Here is a 20,000-nt window from a genome sequence, read left to right on the forward strand (position 1 = left end):
AGGAAGAGGAGGAGGAAGAGAGGGAGGCTGGAGAGTGAGCGCAGTCGAAGAAGGACCCCTCGAAGGCTTTGCCAGCTCTTTTTCCATGCCGATTACCACGGCTATCTTTGTCATCGCACTGAGATATAAGCAGTTGATAACCGGGCGCCTTTGAAGCCAGCTAGCGCTCCTCTAACGCGCACACGCTCTTATCCTCGCGGACTATCTTTAGTTTCAGGGGATCTGACGAGGCCATCGCGATGGCTGCTTCACGCAGAGAGAGAGCGATATCTGCTCTCGATTGGGATCAGTGCATGTCATACATAAAGGCAAATGAATGGCTCTGAACATGAGTGTATGTGGGTCTTTGTGTAAGTTTGTATCTGCCTTTTTGTGGCACATTGTGTGTGTTTGTGTGTTTGTGTGTGTGAGAGAGAAAGATGGGCAGAGAGTGTGTGTGTGTTTATGTGTGTGTGTGTGTGTGTGTGTGTGTGTGCGCGTGTGTGTGTGTGTGTGTGTGTGTGTGTGTGTGTGTTTCTTATCGCATTTCAGTGATCTGATTCATCTACTGACATTAGAAATCATTTAACATGACTAGCATGAGTAGCATGATGCACATTAGTCCACTGAAGGAAAGAGGGAGGTTTTCATTTTCATGTTTTAATCATATTAAAACATAAACTGCTGCTCGGTAAATGGTCATCTTTCAAAACCCAGAGGGAAATCAGGCACGTCAGTTCAAAGAAGCCTTATCCGGGCTCTCTCTGAAATGATAGTGATTTTTTTGTTATGTTTCCCTATTTGCCTCGGGCACTCCAAAAAAAAAAAAAAAAACTCCTGGGGTTTGTCTGGGTCGGAGCCAAACGTACACACAATTTAATATTCATTTGGATACATTTACCTCACAGAAGCTTCTGTTTCTGTCTGTTTCTTGTCAGGTTTTTTTTGACACCCCACTGACAGTCTCTCTCTAAAATTGGGTCTGTTCTTCACACAGTCAGTGTGGACACATGCGTCCAATTTCCGATTTCAGTCCGATTTAAATTGGATATTGGACACATGTGACTCCCCAGAACTAGATTAATTGTGTCCAGCTTGAGTCCGACTGGACTCCGATGTAAACCCCTGGACACACGATTCGATTCCGCTGGGAATTGGACTGGGCGCGCATGTGTCTCTCGAAACTAGATTGAAATTGGACAACAACAACTTTTGCACGTGCTTGAGATCGTGCCCACAGACATATACATGCATCATATATGTCTATGATATGATAATCGCTGCTAGACGCTCAGTTGTTGTGCTCCCTCTCATTCACGTTGAAATACTGAAAGCGAAACTGAAACTTATAAACTGCAACGCAACTGTTTGGGACAGAATGCGCTAATTCAGTGAACAAATATTTTCATATTACTTTTTCACCAGTTGTTAGTCATGTAATCCTTTCATATCGATGTGAATCAATCAATACTAATACAAATTTAACTGTGGTGTGTTTTTGTTTCATTTCACAACGTATTTACTGTATAATCAACGGTAGCAGATGTAAACATTCCGCATTTGATTTGAACTGACACGGCCAAGAACTAGTTGTGTCACTGCCATGTGCTTAGAGATAGAGCAGTTAACCCCCCATGGAGACCCCATGGAGAGAATTGAATGGGATCGAAGTGCTGCCATCATGTGTCCACACTGAGTGTACCTCTGTCATGTCACCTTCTATATTCCAGTGTGTGTGTGTGTGTGTGTCTGTGTGTGTGTTGCTGTTTGCAACAGAAAGACAATGCATGATAAGAAATGGAGTGATGGGAGACATAAAAGTGGTGTTTGTGTATGTGTGTGTTTGTGTGTGTGTAGAGACAGAAAGAGAGAAATAGAGAGGGGGAGGATTTGAGATGGACAGATAGGGAATCCCTGTATCTCAGTAAATATCAGTACACTCCATTGTCACCTTGCCCATAATCCAATGGGCAGCAGTGTTTGACTGCTAAACTATTCCCCTCTCGTAACAGTAGCCCCCCTCCTCCCCCTCCCCCCTTCCCATCTCCCCCCCCCCCCCCTCGCTTATTCACTCACTCCCTCTCTGCGGGATGTTTGTTCGAGCTTCCTCTCTTAATTACTTGTTGAAATAATTGTTTTCTTAATCGCTTCGATTATAATCATCTCTGGGTACTTGTGTTGTTTGTGTGTGACTGTGTGTATTTGTGTGTGTGTGTGTGTGTGTGTGTGTGTGTGTGTGTGTGTGTGTGTGTGTCATTGCTGGTGGCCAAGCACTCTCTGACACGCTGTGACTGTTGATTAGCATGTTCTTTTCATTGTCGTCCACTCCCTGGTTGTGGAGTTGACACCGATCCGGTCACGCTACCCTCCCTCTTGGTGAAATCCTATGATACCTTAGCATGGAAAAAAACAAAACAAACAGGGAGGGAAATCATTCTAAAGTTAATGAGAACAGATAATCACCGGGGTTACAGAGCACTGACAACAGTGAGCACGCATAGACGAACATGCTTGCACCCTTTAACATTCATGAAAGTCACTTTACTCCCACATGCCTCCATATTTGTAATGGAGCATTGTACGCCATTAGCTCATATATCTCGCTTGCACTCTTCTTCACAACCTTTCTTTTGGACGCTCGCCCTCGACGTGGGTTATCAGTCATCTGTGGCGGCAGATTGTCAATAAGGAGCCGCTTCTCCGGGTTGATATTAGCGACACCTTGTAAACCACGCACTGTTGAAGCGTCAGTGAATTAGCTGTAGTCACGCTAGCCCCTGTAGCCTACGCCTTCTCCAAGTCTTGGCGCGGTCTAACGCTAAATGCCAGCCAGGAGGTGCCATCACCGTGTGTCATGAGAGAAATTGGAAGTGATGAACACTTCTCTGCTCAGTGGATGGAAAGTGGCCTTCCTCTCTTTGAGTCAGAGGCTAAAATGGCTTCTGCTGCTGTCTGTTGTTTTTGATGTTGTTGTACCAAGCGAGCTGTTTTGGGACTTGATTTATACACAGTACTGCCCCCGTATCTGTGGGGAATGTGTCCCAAGACCTACCATGGATAGTAGTGAACAGCATAGGCTACATTATATTGTTTTTCATGTGCATACAAACGTATGATAATATTGTTTCATAAATAATACACACAATAAGTCATCAACAACAATAACTAATAGTGTAATTAAACAATTATGACAATATACTGGAACCAAAGTCAAGAGAATGTGGTCTCTCAATGTGGTCTCCCAATCTTCATCATCAACGGACGATGTGGAAATGTGAAATATCTTGTACACCAGATTTGTACCTTTTCCCTTTCTGCCTACCTTCTTTTCTTTTGTTACGTCCTAGTCCCTCCCATTAATAAAAACGTGAAGGAGATGAGGATAGAATGCAAAGAGGATGAGGAGCTGAGCGATCCTCTGTGTAAGACTTGCTCGTGTTAACCTCTCTCCCTTGATGTGCTTAGGTTAAGGTTGGTTGGTGATTTGAAACAAGTAGACAGCTAAGTCGCTAACGTCTAACCACTTCCCTCCATTTCTACCCAATAATGTTTACCCTGCTTGCTATCTCAACCCAAGCTACCATTATGGAACTGCTCAGGGCCTTCAAAAACTGATAGCAGTGGGCCACTTGTCAGGCAGGCTGTTTGTTGCGAGGGCTGCCTGCTCTTGAGGAGGGTGCAGGTAGCACTTTCACATCCCAGATAGTGCAGGAGTCTTCAGAGGACAGAAGCTGAGTTGTGGTCTGAGAGGGAGCCTCATCCAGGGTATTGGAGAGGAGCCCTGTGTTCCCTGCCCTGTGTCCTGGTCTTCCATTGTAAGGGCCGTATAAACTCCTGTTTTAACATCCCTCTAAACGTGAAATTGATGTCCTGGAGGTAAACACTACACAATAAATGGATTTCCATATGTTAGAAAAGATAATCAGTGAAGGGCAGGTATCTCACAGACAGTCAAATATCTGTCTCTTAAAATGAACCGACTTGATGCCCTTACATGTGGATTAAGTGCCCTGGAAAAAAATATGCCCCACCAAAATGACAAAGTTCTAGGCCTGAATCAGTGTATATGTGGGTGTGTCTGAGTCAGCCGATAATCCTCTGCCACTCAACAAGAAAAATAAACAGAAGTAGAGAAGAATAGAAGAATAAACAGAAGTGGAACGGAGACGCTGGGCTGTTTCTGTTTTTCCCCTTTAGCGTGGGTCAGGGGTCGCGTAAGCCTTTGAAGCCGCAAAAGCCTTCCGCTGGGAGCTGCATATCTCGCCCCCCTCTCCCTCTCTTAATCCACCACTTAGAGAGCAATTAAAAGTTTAGTCAGGTCTTTAAGAGAGGGGGAAAGAGAGAAAGAGAGAAAGAGAGAGAAACTAACAATGTGTGATCTTTCCTGGGGTCCTAGACTGTTTTCCGAACACTCACTGGCATCTTAATGAAGCCACTCGGCAGGACATTGCTGCCCAACGTCCCAGGACTGAAAGAGAGACCGAGAGAGAAAGAGGGAGAGGCTAAGAGTTGGAAGTCCATTTCAGTCGAGTGGCCTGTCAGACTTTCGATGACGTTCCCTTTACACTCCTTGTCATGGGAAAAACACTTGAAGCCAGGGCAAGAGGTTTGGACCTCTGTGTCCTCTTCTTCTCTTTCCTTTCCCCTCCTTCCTCTCTTCCCGTCCTTCCTTGTGCCACACCGAGAAAGATGAGATCACCCCAGACCCACCATCTCTATGCCAGGCCAGTTCTTCCCCCATTTCCCCTGCCCTCCCCTGTCGTGTGTGTCTGGGGCGTGCCTTCATTAAGGTACCAGTGGCCTCAGTCAAGACCTATTATTTATTTATTTCGCCTCCAAACGAGGGCCATTAAGGGGTCGGTGGGTTCCCTGGGGTGGGGAGGAGAAACAACAGGCGAGGAATTAATGCCCAGTTCAAGGGGAGCGCATCGATTGCTGCACTGACAGATCATAAAACACAGCTCTGTTATTTGAAACAACGCCAGCACTAACTGCTAAGCAGAGGGAAAATGGTCGGATGGGGGGTGATGAAAGAAACAAAAAAATGAGGGGGGGGGGGGGTAATGATGTAGAAACATTTGTTTGTTTCATTTACAAAGAGGTGGTTGATGACGATATGACGCACTGGGGTGGTCCAAACGAAAGTGTGAATGGAGACTGATTGCAGAACAACAGGTGTGAGATGAGGGCTTCTTTCTTTTTTCCCGTAACCGCCGCAGATGACTAACGAGGCAAGATAGGGGCCGGAGAGCGCTATTCTGTTTTGTTTTCGCGGAACATCTGCCGTGTTTTGACAACATATGTGCCAGAGTTTCCTTTAACCCCCCCCTTCCCCAAGCCTATGATAAATGTGGTGGAACGGCCGACCGATGTTCTGTTGTAGTCGTGGCACGTCATGGGGGAGAACCGTCACAGAGGATCAGACAGGGGAACGCCGGTTCCGTGGACATGCGATGGATCTACACCTGACTGCTCTCCTGAGAAAGAAAGAGGGGATGCTTTTTGTCCAAAAACCACTGGACTAGAGAAACCCCCCCAAAAAAAGGGAAAGGAAAAGAAAACACTCTTTGGACAGGGATTTCAGAGGCATGACTCAGAGAATGAAATGCACTGATTTTTTCTTCCCCTTCATCCATCCCTACCCCCCCAACAATCTCTCTCTATTTCTTTGTCTCCCTTTCTTATCTTTCCCCCTTCTTGCTTGAGTGCTCTCCTTTCCCCGTCCTTCTTGTTTGAAAGTCAGTTATTGCTACAAAGGCTTTCTCAGTGCTGGCCTGGAAGAGTCTAGTCCTGTAGAGGTATTTGGCTTCAGATCCCCCCCCTCTGTTCTTAAGCTTCTCCCAGCTGGAGACCCTCAGCTCTGGCATGCAGAGCGGAGGTGGGGGGGGGGTGCGGTGTGGTGTGGTGTGGTGGAGTTAATGAACCCTGATGGGCTGGCTGATCCCTCAAGACTGGCCCGACACCTGAGCCTCCCTCGGCTGTGGGGCAAAGGAAAACTAACCCCCCTCACCCCCACATCCTGAACCTGGAGGTCTGCCGGGGACCCCCACCCGCAAATCTACCCCCACCCTATCCCCCTTCCACTCCCCTGCTATCCATCTCAAACAGGGCCCCCACCAATTCAGCTTTGCAATAAAGTAAACCTGCTACATATCCCCTTTAGCTACTTAAGGGAACAGACATGTTTGACAGTGTGTATGTTTTGGCTACTCTCCTCAATGAGTGTTGTTAACTCATTTTGCCTGTGATCCTGGACACTGCTGGTTTTCTGTGTGTTGTCGCCTGGGATGTTGCGCTGTGATGTGTGCTTCAAAAACCCTGCACACTACTGCCAGTGTCCTGGAGAGCTTTAGTGTCGGATTGGTGGAGTGTTTTCCCCTGCTCACCTATGGAGCTATAGATGTGATAGATGTGATATTCACTGTAGCTTGTACTCGCAACATGCAAGCCTTAGGTTAAAGGCGTCGCCATGGTAATTAGCTGCTTGAAAGAGAACATTATGGAGAAAATCTACCGCACTCCTGTGATGCACCTAAAGAGATGGCAGAGTTCCCTCAGTTCAAACACACCCACACACACACACACACACACACACACACACACACACACACACACACACACACACACACACACACACACACACACACACACACACACACACACACACACACACACACACACACACACACACACACACACACACACGATGAAAGGGGACATTGTTTCTATTCTGTGTCTTGGGAGGACAGGCAAGTCGCCAGTCCACTGGTGTCGCCTTACTCCTCTTCCTTAAATCTGCGGCCTCAATGCTGGACACTGATTGGCCACGATCTTCAGTCAGTTTACTTGGCTCCACTCTATTTAAACACTGAAGGCAGATAGTGAAGTACAAGATAACATTCTCAGACTAAGCTCCCTCATTGTCAGTATGCCTTGCTAGCTCTCTTTCGCTTCTCTCTCTCTCTCTCTCTCTCTCTCTCTCTCTCTCTCTCTCTCTCGCCATTCCATGCTTCCCTTGCCCTACGGCTGGCTGCTATTGCACACACTGGGCCTTTCTGCTTTTTGAGCTTACCTTACTCCCCCAAATCAGCAGAGTGTAATTAACCTTACCGGGTCAGTGGCATGGGCCTCAATGCAGCCGGTGCTAGAGGCCTGGACATACCACACATACACACACACACACACACACACACACACACACACACACACACACACACACACACACACACACACACACACACACACACACATACACACACACACACACACACACACACACACACACACCCACACATACAAATACACACAAAGCTCTTTAGTCAAAGCCTAGGTATTGGTTTCACAGTGGCTGCAAATGAGTTTGTTTATGGCATGATTGCAGTCGTGAAGTAATTAATGTGTGCCTGTGTGGTGTGGGCCTTTTGACATTTACCACCACAGGCAAGACAGGTGCCCTGAACCTACACAATCAAATTCATCTAGTCTATTGAATATCCTTTCACTGTGCTCACTCAAGTGCGGTAGAGAGAAGGACAACATATTGACTGAGGCTCGCTTCTCCCTTGCCACTAGACTATTACCCCTTTCGCATGGCTTGTCACTAGACAAGTAACCTAAGCCTGAAATAATGTATTATGTTTGGCTGTCCCCCACTACTGGCTTAAAAAAAAGCCTCATAAACCAGACCCCGGCAAGTTTTAAGCCTGGACCAATTAAGAGCGAACTAGACCCAAATGGATGTGAGTCTACGTTATGTCTCGGAGCAGCGAGACTGACAGGCCGTGATTGGGCCCAGGACGAGAGGCCATGTGGTTCTGCTTAAGGGTGGGGAGACTTTTGAGGATGATGGGGGTGGGGGGGGCCCGTGAACAACCACCGCAAGCCAAACCTGCAGCCATTTAGAAAAAGCAGCTCATTTGCTCAAATGGCTGTAACATTCAATCAGCCATGCTTGTCAAAGCTCAGCTCTCAATCATTCGTTCAGCCAGGAGAGGAGAGCAGGGAGGGAGGGAGGGAGTGATAGAGGAAGGGGAAGAAGAGTGTAAGAGAGAGCAAAAGAGTGAGAGAGTGAGAGCGAGGGAAAGAGAGAGAGCAATGTAACGACAATCTGGAACAGATAAACATTTTTTCAGTAATATGAAGAAAAAAAAACGGAGAGACTTTGAGTGAAAATGAAAACCATGTTTTTCAAGCACGTCTGTCCGTGGTTTGGGAAGGGGGTGGGGGGTGGTGAAAGGGTGTTCTGTGTGCGGTTTTGCCTACCCACAGGGTGACCGTCTGTGGGGACGTGCTGGCGGGGGTGTCCTTGATGGCGCTGAGCTGTTTATTAGAGTTTGATGAAATCATTCACTCATTTCTAAAATGGACAAGGGTGAAAACTCAAATCATGTTTCTCAAGCATGCGAGAGAGAGAAGGAGAGGGGGGGGGGGGGGGGGGAGTGGAGGACAGAGGAAGGCGATGTTTCATGGCTGCTAGTTTATTTTCAGAAGGTTTTAGCATGAAACTGTTGAGAGGTCCTTTATCCCTATAAACTTGACAAATGTGTGTGTGTGAGAGAGAGAGAGAACGAGAGAGAGAGAGCGAGAGAGAGAGAGAGAAGGCAGATTTATTTTAGAGCCTGAATATGACTTCACAGGTACACAAACGTATTTATGTCTTTCCAGGTGTTAAAAAAGGGAGGGGGGGAAGAGAGAAAGAAAAAGAAGCGATATGAAACACATCTATTTCTGTAAAAACTACGGACAGAATGGAGGTTGTCATGGAAATGAGTTACTTTTAAATGACAGTCCTCTCTCCGTCTCTCCTGTCTGTTGGTGCCGCCTCCGATTCCTAGAACAAACAAATCGATCCTTTTTTCCAGAAAGACATTTAGGTGTGTTAATGGGTTTGCCTACTTCCTCCGGCAAATTTTCCTTCATCGACTCATTCACACCTAACTCTCACCGCCGCAGTCTCTGCCCACCTCTATATATCCATTTAACAGCTATCATTTCATTTATAGTCAAGGCAACATAGGCACACTGGCCCCCTGAGTGCTGTTTCTCAGGTTTCTGCCTCATCTTAAGTTTGACTAATTTGTGGATGATTTGAAACTTAATTTAAGTTTAGTGTTTTTTATTTTCCCCGACTCGGTGTGAAGGAAATTATTAAATATTATCATGAAGTGTTAGACTTAAAGGAAATTCTGATAACTGCTATTTTCTAAAGTGTTTTCTGTGCTCTGGTTCTGTGATCTGTTTCTATGTTCTGTTAAGAGGAATGCTGAATCTGTGAGAAAGCAAGGATTGTGAAACTTTATTACCCCAACAGAAAGCTCACAACCTGATAAGAAAGGGGGTTGCTTGAAGTCACCTGAGAACAGCATTGTTTAGCTGCAACTCCTAGGCTGGAGCACTGTGTGAACTGAAACTGATGTCATGCAATGTTTACTGAGATAGTGATTGATGATGCCATGTGGTCTGCGACATTTCTGTGACTGTTGGTTTTTAATTAAGCAAGGTTTCTTATCTTAGTAGGACAGAGGCCAGATGGCAACTCCGGACAGAGGAGGGGTTAAAATGTATGTTGTAACCTATGCTGTGAATTTTAATAAAAAGTCTTGCGCCAGGAGCAAGAGCTCAGAGGTGATGCGAGACGGCGTCAAATACCTCTCCGCTTAAAAGGCCTAAGCGTAATAGATCTGTTATAAACTTTGCTGTGGTTTGTGGTGTCATTTTATTCTAAGTAATTCAAACAACTTAGCAGAGTTCAGGATTTTTTCCTGACATCTTGGTCCTTACGAGCTGGAGCCCTCAAGAACCGCCGCCGAGATGCAGACCCTGGAAGCTGAAGACGTTGCGCAACGCCTGCCACGACTAGGTTCGGCAGAAAGACCTGTGTAGTGCAATTCTGCATAGGCCAGCTGACGGTTCTGCACCTGGGAGGTGGATCTGACGGGATCTGGAATCAGCTTTGACCCACATATAAGTAAGTGTACTGGTCATTTACTAACAGAGTAGTTGTTAAAGCATTGCCTGGGGCTGCTTAATTAAAAAACAGACAATAGCTATAAAGAGATTCTGGGAATCTAACGATGTCTGGGACATCAAAAACATGTTTTTAACAAGTCTGGGACTTGAATAGGTGTAGAGTGATTTGCATCGGAATGCATGGACGTCTGTATGAATGTTGTGTGTGAATGGAGTAAGTGATTGAACAGAATTAAAACAGCGAAAAACCTCTGTGTTAACACCCAGAGGGGCAGCGGACCGGTGTCTTTTGCCGGCCTAGAAGCTTCTGTCCCTGGAGATTTCGTTGATCCATTTGAGATATTCTGTTTAATCCAAAAAACTCACCATAGTAATATTGTATTGGCGATAAGAAGTACATGGTAAAGGAAACATACTAATAGCGAAATTAGCCATACAAAGTACGTAGAAGGTTGGATAGAGAAACGTAGTTGAGCGGAAAAAACTGTGTCTCGTTTCATTGACATGGCGTGGTCGAGCAGTTATGACGTCATCACTAACAGACAATTTAAATTGACCACGATCCGTGAAAAGTCATACTTATGTATTACTTAAATGAATGTATGACAACTGTTTATAGTTCGCAATACGTTTACAGCTCGTCCTAATTATAATAAGTTTTGGAGAAAGGTTCTAACGTGTCTTCAGAAATCATAGCGTATGAGAAGACTTCGCTGAAGCCCAAAGCCTAGAATTTGAGCACTGGTTGAAACAAGCCCTATTGGGGGAAGAATAAGAAAGGTTGAAGTGTGGATTATAAGAGCAAAGAAAGAAACAGCATGTTAAGTAGAAAGCTGGAGAAGTAGAGAAAGAAGAAGGGAGAAAAGAAAAAGCAAGTTTGATCAGCTCTGAAAGAGGGTGATGAGTATGTAGGGACTCGAAATAAAAGAAAGTAAAAATAATACTAAAGTCCGTCTCCTTATAGAGACGCAGGCGAGGGAGAGAACATCATCATCGCAGCATTAAAGAGGCATACAATAATTGTATTGAGTATTATGATAATGAGGATGCTAAATCTATATGCTATTTGATAAATAATATAAATAATATAAGTGCAGATCGATTAGAGAATTAGGAATTTCAGTCTGATCAACCGAAATGTCTCTATTCCATAATGGATTTGCCTAATATAGTATAGAAATGATAAAGTTAGTAAAAGAGGTGCCGCATCCCTTAAAGGGTGTGGGCATACTAGAGAATTCAGGATATTAGCGCAAAGAAGTTATTAATTGAACTTAGTCAGAGTTGAAAGAGCAATAAGTATGAGTCTTTATGCCAAAGAGAATACAAATAGTCACGATAATTAGTTAAAACAAAGTCAACAGATAAATAATTCGCTAACAGGATACTTTTTAAAAGCACAAGTCGGGTTCATCCTCTGTCCGTTTAAATCTTCTTGAATAAGATGTAATGACTAAACTAGGCTTAGCCATATCACGGAGTAGGTAGGGAAGACGGTAAGGCTATGTGATAGTTAAACAGCACGTGTATAAGGAGCGCAAAAGGGAAGTTCAGAGACTTTCTATACATGGGTTAATTTATTTACATGGCTGGGTTTTGTGGTATGTGTTTTCACTCACATGGACAAATAATAATGATCTGTCTTAAAACTCAGCTTAGAGGTTAGAAAGTCACTTCTATAGTCATCTAATTGGTTAATTATAGCATTAATAGTAAAACAAAGTATACGGTCTCCTTAAATGTAAAGCTATGGTTTAAAACAGGAAACGCCTCCTTGTCGGTGAGAAGATGTGACCGTGTGTGTGCTTGCAGTGCAGGGGGTCATAGTTCTCCCCTTCGACTAATCTACAGGCTGACGGTACTGCCAAGTATCTTGGCTGTGTATAAGTACCACACAAATAAAGCTGACTGACTTGGAGGAAAGTTAGCAACATTTACTTTCCGAATTAAATACTCGACGCTGTCGGAAAATTCTCAAAACAAATTAAATTACCAGAAGGTTAACCAAGTTAAAATTAATAGTGAGATTCTTAAAATCGGTCCTTTTGTCTGTCAGAAGCGAAAACGCAAGATTAAATCGTATTATCTGATCCATACATTTAGTTCACACGTAGCTAATGTGTTCTAATAGCCATGGAGCAGGACTGAATACTTGAGATATAAGATTGAGCCTACATGATTTATTTTAAAAGATAAGATCATTGTATGTTGTTACAATTACGAGTAATTGTGAGCATGTTGTTATGGGACAAAGTCTTCGTCCTGGGTGTATGTTTTTTTTTAAGGTAGCCTACATGGAAAGAAGATACTTTTTTGGGAAAAACATAAGAAACATTATAGACATATTATCTAGGCCCATGCAGGTTGTTTAAGTGACTGGCTGTATGTGGTCATGTTACACCATGGAATAGTGCAGCAGAAGGCTGTGTGTGTGTTTGTTCTAGTTGTTTTGTCTGATCCATTAACTGAGGATCGATTGTTTTTGTCTAGAGATGTTTTGGTTTAGAAGAAATCGCGTTTTTCATTCTTTCTGGGATTTTTTATTTGGGGTGATTGAAAATCAAAGAGTTCATTGTTGATTTTCAGCCCATAGTTTTGCGTAGCTGGCATACACTGCATGGAAATGCTGCTACAGGGTCATATCAGGGGTCTCTGCTCAGAGATTCTAGGTTGTCAATGGAAGTGATTGATGTCTAGCTTGTTTGTTTAAGCAGAGAGATAGTTGCATTGATCAGGGCATGTCTGTTACTCAAATGGCAGGAAATGTATACATGGACAGCAAATGCTTTTGCTGTTTCACACATTTTAGTTAAATATAAAAGTTGTTACAAGTGTTACTTGAAGCAATTCAATTACCTATCAATTTGGATATAAATATAGATATAAATGGGCAGCAATTTTGAGTCATGTGACTTTACATGCCTCAACAGGGGGGAGGTGCATACATAATAACTATTATGTATTAATAAACTATAAAAAAAATTTTTTTTAGTCTTTTAGTGAAGCAATTTGAAATGATAAGGTCTGACATTTTGTGAATGAGGTTTACAATGGCCTGATTGTTTAGACTTGGTAGTTTTAAGTATGCACATTACCCCTGCTCAAGGTCTACCATTCTCAATCTTTGATATAATTATACAGAATATAGATCTCACTCCAACTGTTAAGTGCAACATACTGTTCGAGTTTTTTTCTGTGTCCCCACAGGAACAAGGCCAGGTGAAGGTGGGAGTGACCATACCAAGTGCTACTGGCCACACCAACAGCCAACGCCAACGCTCCACCTGTATTCACCTGTCACACTGTTAACTTAGATTATTAGTAGGATACACCACTAGCTTTGAGTAAGGTTTAGTGGTTCCCTCCCGGGGGTTGAGAAATTTAGATCTTGACCGTCTGAAAGTCACCGAATTTTGTAATTCGAAATTTTACTCAATATAGTATTGGTGTATCCATTTTTTGTTTTACTGTGTTTCTTGTTTATATGGTTTATTGTTGTTCTGTAAATTGCATAAATAGTGTAATTCGGTTACAACAATGTCTAGACTGTTGCTATTAGTGATTATTACAGGTGTACTTTTGGGTTTATAGTCCTCCACAAGTGTAATTGAGAGAATATATGGCACTGGAGAATGTTACTCACCTGTGTAGTCTACTGATTCATGGGATAGATATGCATCTATGCAAGCGAGCAGACGTAATAAGACTAATTTCTAATTATGTACCTTAATGCAAATTCTTCCTATCAACCTAGACTTAAGGTTAGACCACTTTCATATCAAGCCAAGATCTGTGTTGGAGAGAAGTGTGGCCCAGACAGCTGGGGCTGCAATACTACATCTTGTGATGCAAAGGATACCCAGGTGCAGGATGTGTGTAACACGACCCAACCACTAGTAGAGCTAAATACTACATTTTTGATGTCACCTTAAGTGATAGTCTATTCTGTATAGCCATTATGTGTTGCAAATAATGGAACAATGAGAGACAGAGACAGTGTAAATATTACGGATACTGTGTCCTCACGCACCACTTCCTCATCCAGAGTCAGTGAATGGGAATATACAAGGGTATTCCTACGATGGGAGAGGTAATGTGGGTGTGTGGTTAAAGATGGTACAGTCAGATCTCTTCACATTGGTGGGGCGTACGCGCCCCCGCTCAGGTCACGGACCATGTTTATGTGTTAGTGTGATCTCACAGGCAGGGTTATCTCGTAAGAAGAGATTTGCTGTTGAGAACCATGACATCATGTGCGGGACTGACATGCCTGATGAGTTAAAAAGATTTGGACCAATAGTATCAAAGTAATTTAGTCTCTGATTCTGTCTTTAGGATTGGGTAGAGTCATGTTAATAATGGGAAGACTTAACTATAGGTTAGGACTATGTGTTAATGTCACCTTAGTCAGCGGGGAAGGCCTTAAGGACAAGGTTTCTCAAAGTCTGCTGATGGTGAGGGAAAAAAATAGATTACTGCTAGATTTACTTACTGCTGCTAGTGGAAGGGGTTTGTGTTATGCTGAATGATACCTGGATACCTGATGTCATCCATCTGTAGCTGAAGCCTTACAGCAAATGAGGGCTGTTTGTGATGCTATAAAGTGGTTGATGTTTTTGGGTGGTTTAATTGGGTTGCTTACTTTTGGTACATGGTTGCAAATTCTGTTGAAAGGTCTGTTAACTGTTATTGCATTTTTTGTATGTTTTGTATTTTAATGATGTGTATTTCTACATGTGTAAAAATTCTCATTTCTAGTGTAGTATGTAATTCTGTACAGAGTGTAATGCTATCACAGGAATTTGATGCTCTATTGACTTATCAGGAGGATGATGTTTAGTGTAATGATGCCTATGAAGACAGCTGAAGGAGATAGGGTTATTTCTTTATTAGAGTTATCATCATGATAAAAAGGAGGGAAATGTGAAGGAAATTATTAAATATTATCATGAAGTGTTAGACTTAAAGGAAATTCTGATAACTGCTATTTTCTAAAGTGTTTTCTGTGCTCTGGTTCTGTGATCTGTTTCTATGTTCTGTTAAGAGGAATGCTGAATCTGTGAGAAAGCAAGGATTGTGAAACTTTATTACCCCAACAGAAAGCTCACAACCTGATAAGAAAGGGGGTTGCTTGAAGTCACCTGAGAACAGCATTGTTTAGCTGCAACTCCTAGGCTGGAGCACTGTGTGAACTGAAACTGATGTCATGCAATGTTTACTGAGATAGTGATTGATGATGCCATGTGGTCTGCGACATTTCTGTGACTGTTGGTTTTTAATTAAGCAAGGTTTCTTATCTTAGTAGGACAGAGGCCAGATGGCAACTCCGGACAGAGGAGGGGTTAAAATGTATGTTGTAACCTATGCTGTGAATTTTAATAAAAAGTCTTGCGCCAGGAGCAAGAGCTCAGAGGTGATGCGAGACGGCGTCAAATACCTCTCCGCTTAAAAGGCCTAAGCGTAATAGATCTGTTATAAACTTTGCTGTGGTTTGTGGTGTCATTTTATTCTAAGTAATTCAAACAACTTAGCAGAGTTCAGGATTTTTTCCTGACACTCGGCTACGTTTCTTTTGGGGAATGAAGCATTAGGGTACTTGATATTGGTTTGATATCAAAACATTGTTTAATTTGTTACCCGCCACGCAAAATAAATAAATAAATAAATGCATGCGCTTTCTCCAGGGTTCTCTTTTTAATTATGCAACAAATGTTGAACTATCCGAGTGAAATTTTCGATGAATATTTATTTCAGTTCACTTGTCGAGCACATGGAATCATGATTTATTGCCAAGATTGCGCTCGTATTAGCTCTGAATGAACAAGCGACGGGGGGAAAAAAAGAATGAAAATGAAGGAATTAAAAAAATACACACAACAGCAATATATGCATGCTGTGCTGGGTGGCTGCTTATTATTATTATTATTATTATTCCGGTCTCAAAGATGTGGGGTGAGGAATTGACTGCATCTGTCTCAGGCTAGAAAAGATAATGAATTGGCTTTTACTCCAGAGGTTATTTGCACTGCTCTTACAGCAGTCTCAGACAACTACAGACAAAAAACTGCTTGTGTGTGTGTGTGTGTGTGTGTGTGTGTGTGTGTGTGTGTGTGTTTCAGAGTAAGTGTGTGGGTGAATGCACAGTCAACATCTCTGTCATTCTTCACAAAGCTGGGGAACGCCCAAAATATGAAACAGAGACAAATTTCAGGGTTACTCCAGTCAAGTCAAATTAAGGCAGCCATTTACACTAATGATGGGGAACGGCCTGCTCTGTCAAAAGTAAAGAGTGGGGCTCCGTAGACAATCAAGAGAGAAGAGGAGAGAGAAATGAAGGGGGGGAAAAAACAACTGGAGTGAGTGATGTGACAGCATGCTATTTAATAAGTCACCAGAGAGAGGGAGAGAGAGAAAGAGAGAGGGGAGGGGAGGGCAAGACATGGACATACTACAGCCAAAGTCTAATTAATGAATCAGATCAGCCATTCGTTACACACTTTATTCGCCTAATGGCTGATCCATGTGTTCATTTATAGTGGCCTAAACAGGAACAAACCCACTCTCTCTCTTTCCCTCTCTCTCTCTCTCACACACAAACACACACACACACACACACACAGAGCTGAGAGGAGGTTTTTACCAATGCTATTGTGTCAGTCAACAGTTTGCCTGTTTTATCAGATCTACACTAGCCCCCCAGGACCTTTGTGTGTGTGTGTGTGTGTGTGTGTGTGTGTGTGTGTGTGTGTGTGTGTGTGTGTGTGTGTGTGTGTGTGTGAGAGAGAGAGTGCATCATTGAAAGAAAGACAGAGAGGAAAATAATGGTTTGATGTTGTGGCTTGTACTGAGGTGCTTGTTCATCCTTGGTGGTGAGAAAGGCCTCAAAATACCATTGTAGCTCAATAATGTACCAGCATTATCCAAACACACACACACACACATACACACAAACACAATCACTAAGCACACACACACAATACCAGCACAGTGCCTGTTAAGTTTTCCGGATTTAACATCCCGAAAAAACAGGTTTAGTTCTGTGTCCTCTTTGATAGTTACTCTCAGGAAGTTACTCTCTTTCGCCAAGCATTTCTACTGAAAGCACACACAATGCCAGTGCTGTTCCCTGTCAAGTAAAGGCCACAGTAACACGGAGGCCATTTCTACATGACAAGGCAAAAGCCATGTTTTTGGAGTTGTTTTGACGGTACCTCATTTTAGTGCGAACATTACTTCACAGCAGTAGCCACAGTGTCAATTTCCTCCCCTGAGGCCCCTGGTTGACAAATGTATGAAAGGGAGCCAATTGTAGTGGTTAGGCTGCACAAATTCTCTCTCTCTCTCACACACACACACACACACACACACACACACACACACACACACACACACACACACACACACACACACACACACACACACTCACACACCCAATCACCCACCCACACACACACACACACACACACACACACACACACACACACACACACACACACACACACACGCCCACACACACATTTGCAGTCATTAAAAGTCCTGCTGAGTCCTTGTGGTGTTGTAGTGCTTCCCTCTCTCTCTCTCCTTTTTTGAAATCAGGAGTTGAGTCAGAGCAGATGCCATTTGGCTTTACACCCACTCCACAGGAGCTCTTTCATTTTTTAGATTTTTTTTCCCCAATTTCCGATCAGTTTTTATTTCCTGGACAGACGGAGTCAGCAGCTGAGGTGTGAATGGCCGGATAGGGACACACGAGATTGCCTCGCTGAAATTGAACATTGCTATGCTGAAATTGAAGTAAGCGGCAAGGTGTGTGTCAAAGTCGACGTGGGCTTGGTTTTCGGCACATACGCCACATCAGAGATTAGTGTGCTTGCGCATGTGTCAGTCATCATGTCACCCGTGTTGAAAAAGATGGGTGTGTGATTCTTGTCTAGAGATGGTGATGAAAGGACAGGTGTATTTATCTTTGTTCATGGTGTTACTATTGGTAGGTAATAGGTGTAAATATGTGTGTACAAAATGTTTGTGTGTGTCCTTTGATCCTCTTAGGCCTTGTTAGGTCCTGTTTTTCCCTCCGTTGGTTGGGGAGTAAACCACACACAAAGAAAGACGAGCACTCAAAGCTTCTTCCTTAAAACTCAATTTCCCAGCATCCTGTCACGTAGCACAGATTAGAACACTTCTCATCAAGTTTGTAGTTTTCCTCTTTCTTTACTTTGAGCCTAAACTCTCTGATGGCCAAGTCCTTTTGTCTCAGCTTCCCCCCCCCCCCCCCCCCCCTCTTCTTATTTGAATGAACCCACCGTTTACATGCCTTCAAAGAGTGACTCCTTGAGGGTCTTTAAGATTCAGATGTTTATGAACTATCACCATTGTTCAAATGAAAACCTAAACTACCTCACCCATGGGGCTCCAGACCATGCTGTAGCACTGGTCAACTACTGACCCTCCCCCCTTCCATCCACCCACTCTCTCTCTCACTCACCCCCTCAAATCTTCCCTTCTCCCTAGCCAGATCCTCCCTCAACCCCCCCCCCCCCAAAAAAAAGAGCCAGTCCAGTGACCCCGGCAATCTCTTCTCTTGTAGCCGTTCCGCCGGGTGACCTTCTCAGTGGTGAGCCAGCCCCAGGACCCCCACCACCAGGGATCGCTGCAGAGCTGCTACGACAGCGGGCTGGACGAGTCGGAGACGCCCAGCAGCAAGAGCTCCTCGGGCGGCCCCAGGCTGGGCGCCTTGCCCCTGCCAGAGGACAGCTACGAGAGGACCACGCCGGACGGGAGTGTCGGTGAGGCAGAGCACATGGAAAATGGTAGGGGCAAAGACATAAAAAAAAATAAAAACCCCAAAAACAGCAAAAAAAGAGAGATAGATCTAAAACGTTAAAAAAAAATCAGACAAATCCAAATTTGATGACTAAAGAAAGACAAAAAATACCGTTATATAGATGTACTGGTTTCACACACATGCTGACGCTAGAGTGGCAGAACAAGACACGTCAGGGTAGCGGCTGTAAAGCACACCGTTTCGCAGATTTTTGTTAGCTGGTTCAAGCGTAGGAGGCAGTTATATATGTATCTCTCGTATTCTCGTTAATTTTTTTTATTTTTGGGAAATTCACTAGCCCACCATGTCACGCTTCTGTATTATGTCTGTGTTGGCGCTGACGATAATGTTGTCTCGTCCTCCAAGCTTGCTGTTGTTGTTGTTGTGATGTGATTGGTCTTGCAGCTATAAATGCATATGTTTGTGATTGGGCCAGTTAGCTGTTCGCTCCATTCCACCTTTATTAAATCAGGGTTTCGACCCTTCAAGCCATTGTTCCTTGCCCAGGACATCATCCTTTTTCAATTTGCGAGAAGAGTTTGAGCGTGGAATTAAATTTGGCTCCAGCTTTGGCTCCCCTGATTGATTTTATACTTCGCTCTTTGTTTGTTTTAGAGAGGCCCTTCCAAGTGTATAAATAAGACGGCTGCATGCCACGCATAGCTCTCAGATACCATATGCCTTTGCTCCTCAGATATATGGTTAAGACTTGCCTCGTGGTGGTGTCTGTGACCTGTTTGTTTTGTTATTATTTATGTGTTTATCTATTTTTCCAGGTCCTTACAGTAAGCTTTCTAGCAGTGTTCTCTGTGAAGTAAGCCTTTCTTAGGGTTGTGCCTCATGAAGAGCAGAGGTCAGGTTTGAATGTCACTAGGGGACAAAAAAAAGAAATCAGCTTCTAACCCACGTACTAACTGGAAGAGCCTTGTTTGGTTAAAGTGGGACTGTGTGGACCTCACTAAAGCTTGTCCAGACCCCCAATGTGTTCCTGAAGAAGGATGACCCTGCTCTTCTGTGTATGTTTAAAGTCTGCTTCACAGGCGCTTGTCACTGGCTTGCATAGGTATGGCCTTCCTCCACCGTAGGCCATGTTTAGTGTATGTACACAATGCTGGTGGGACCCGTCAGTAACCTCAGACACTGCGCCAAGTGTGAAGATTGGGAAGATTCTCAGCTTTCAAAGTTTCTTATACAATACTTCTATTTCCTCTGGAGTAGAATGACTAGC

At 43.7% G+C, this 20,000-nt stretch overlaps 1 protein-coding gene across 1 annotated transcript in view; it reads left to right on the plus strand.

Moving 5' to 3' along the window:
• The window catches only part of pcdh7b (protocadherin 7b), a gene marked incomplete at both ends in the record, with an annotated part of 146,589 nt that overhangs the window by 61,056 nt on the left and 65,533 nt on the right, over window positions 1–20,000 (plus strand). Inside the window, one exon of the mRNA XM_080859882.1 lies at window positions 18,536–18,758. Coding sequence (XP_080716008.1) covers window positions 18,536–18,758 — 223 coding nt within the window. The remainder of the gene's footprint in view (window positions 1–18,535; window positions 18,759–20,000) is intronic.

Source organism: Sprattus sprattus (genome assembly GCF_963457725.1).
Source record: "Sprattus sprattus genome assembly, chromosome: 21".
Classification (NCBI taxonomy): Eukaryota; Metazoa; Chordata; class Actinopteri; order Clupeiformes; family Clupeidae; genus Sprattus; species Sprattus sprattus.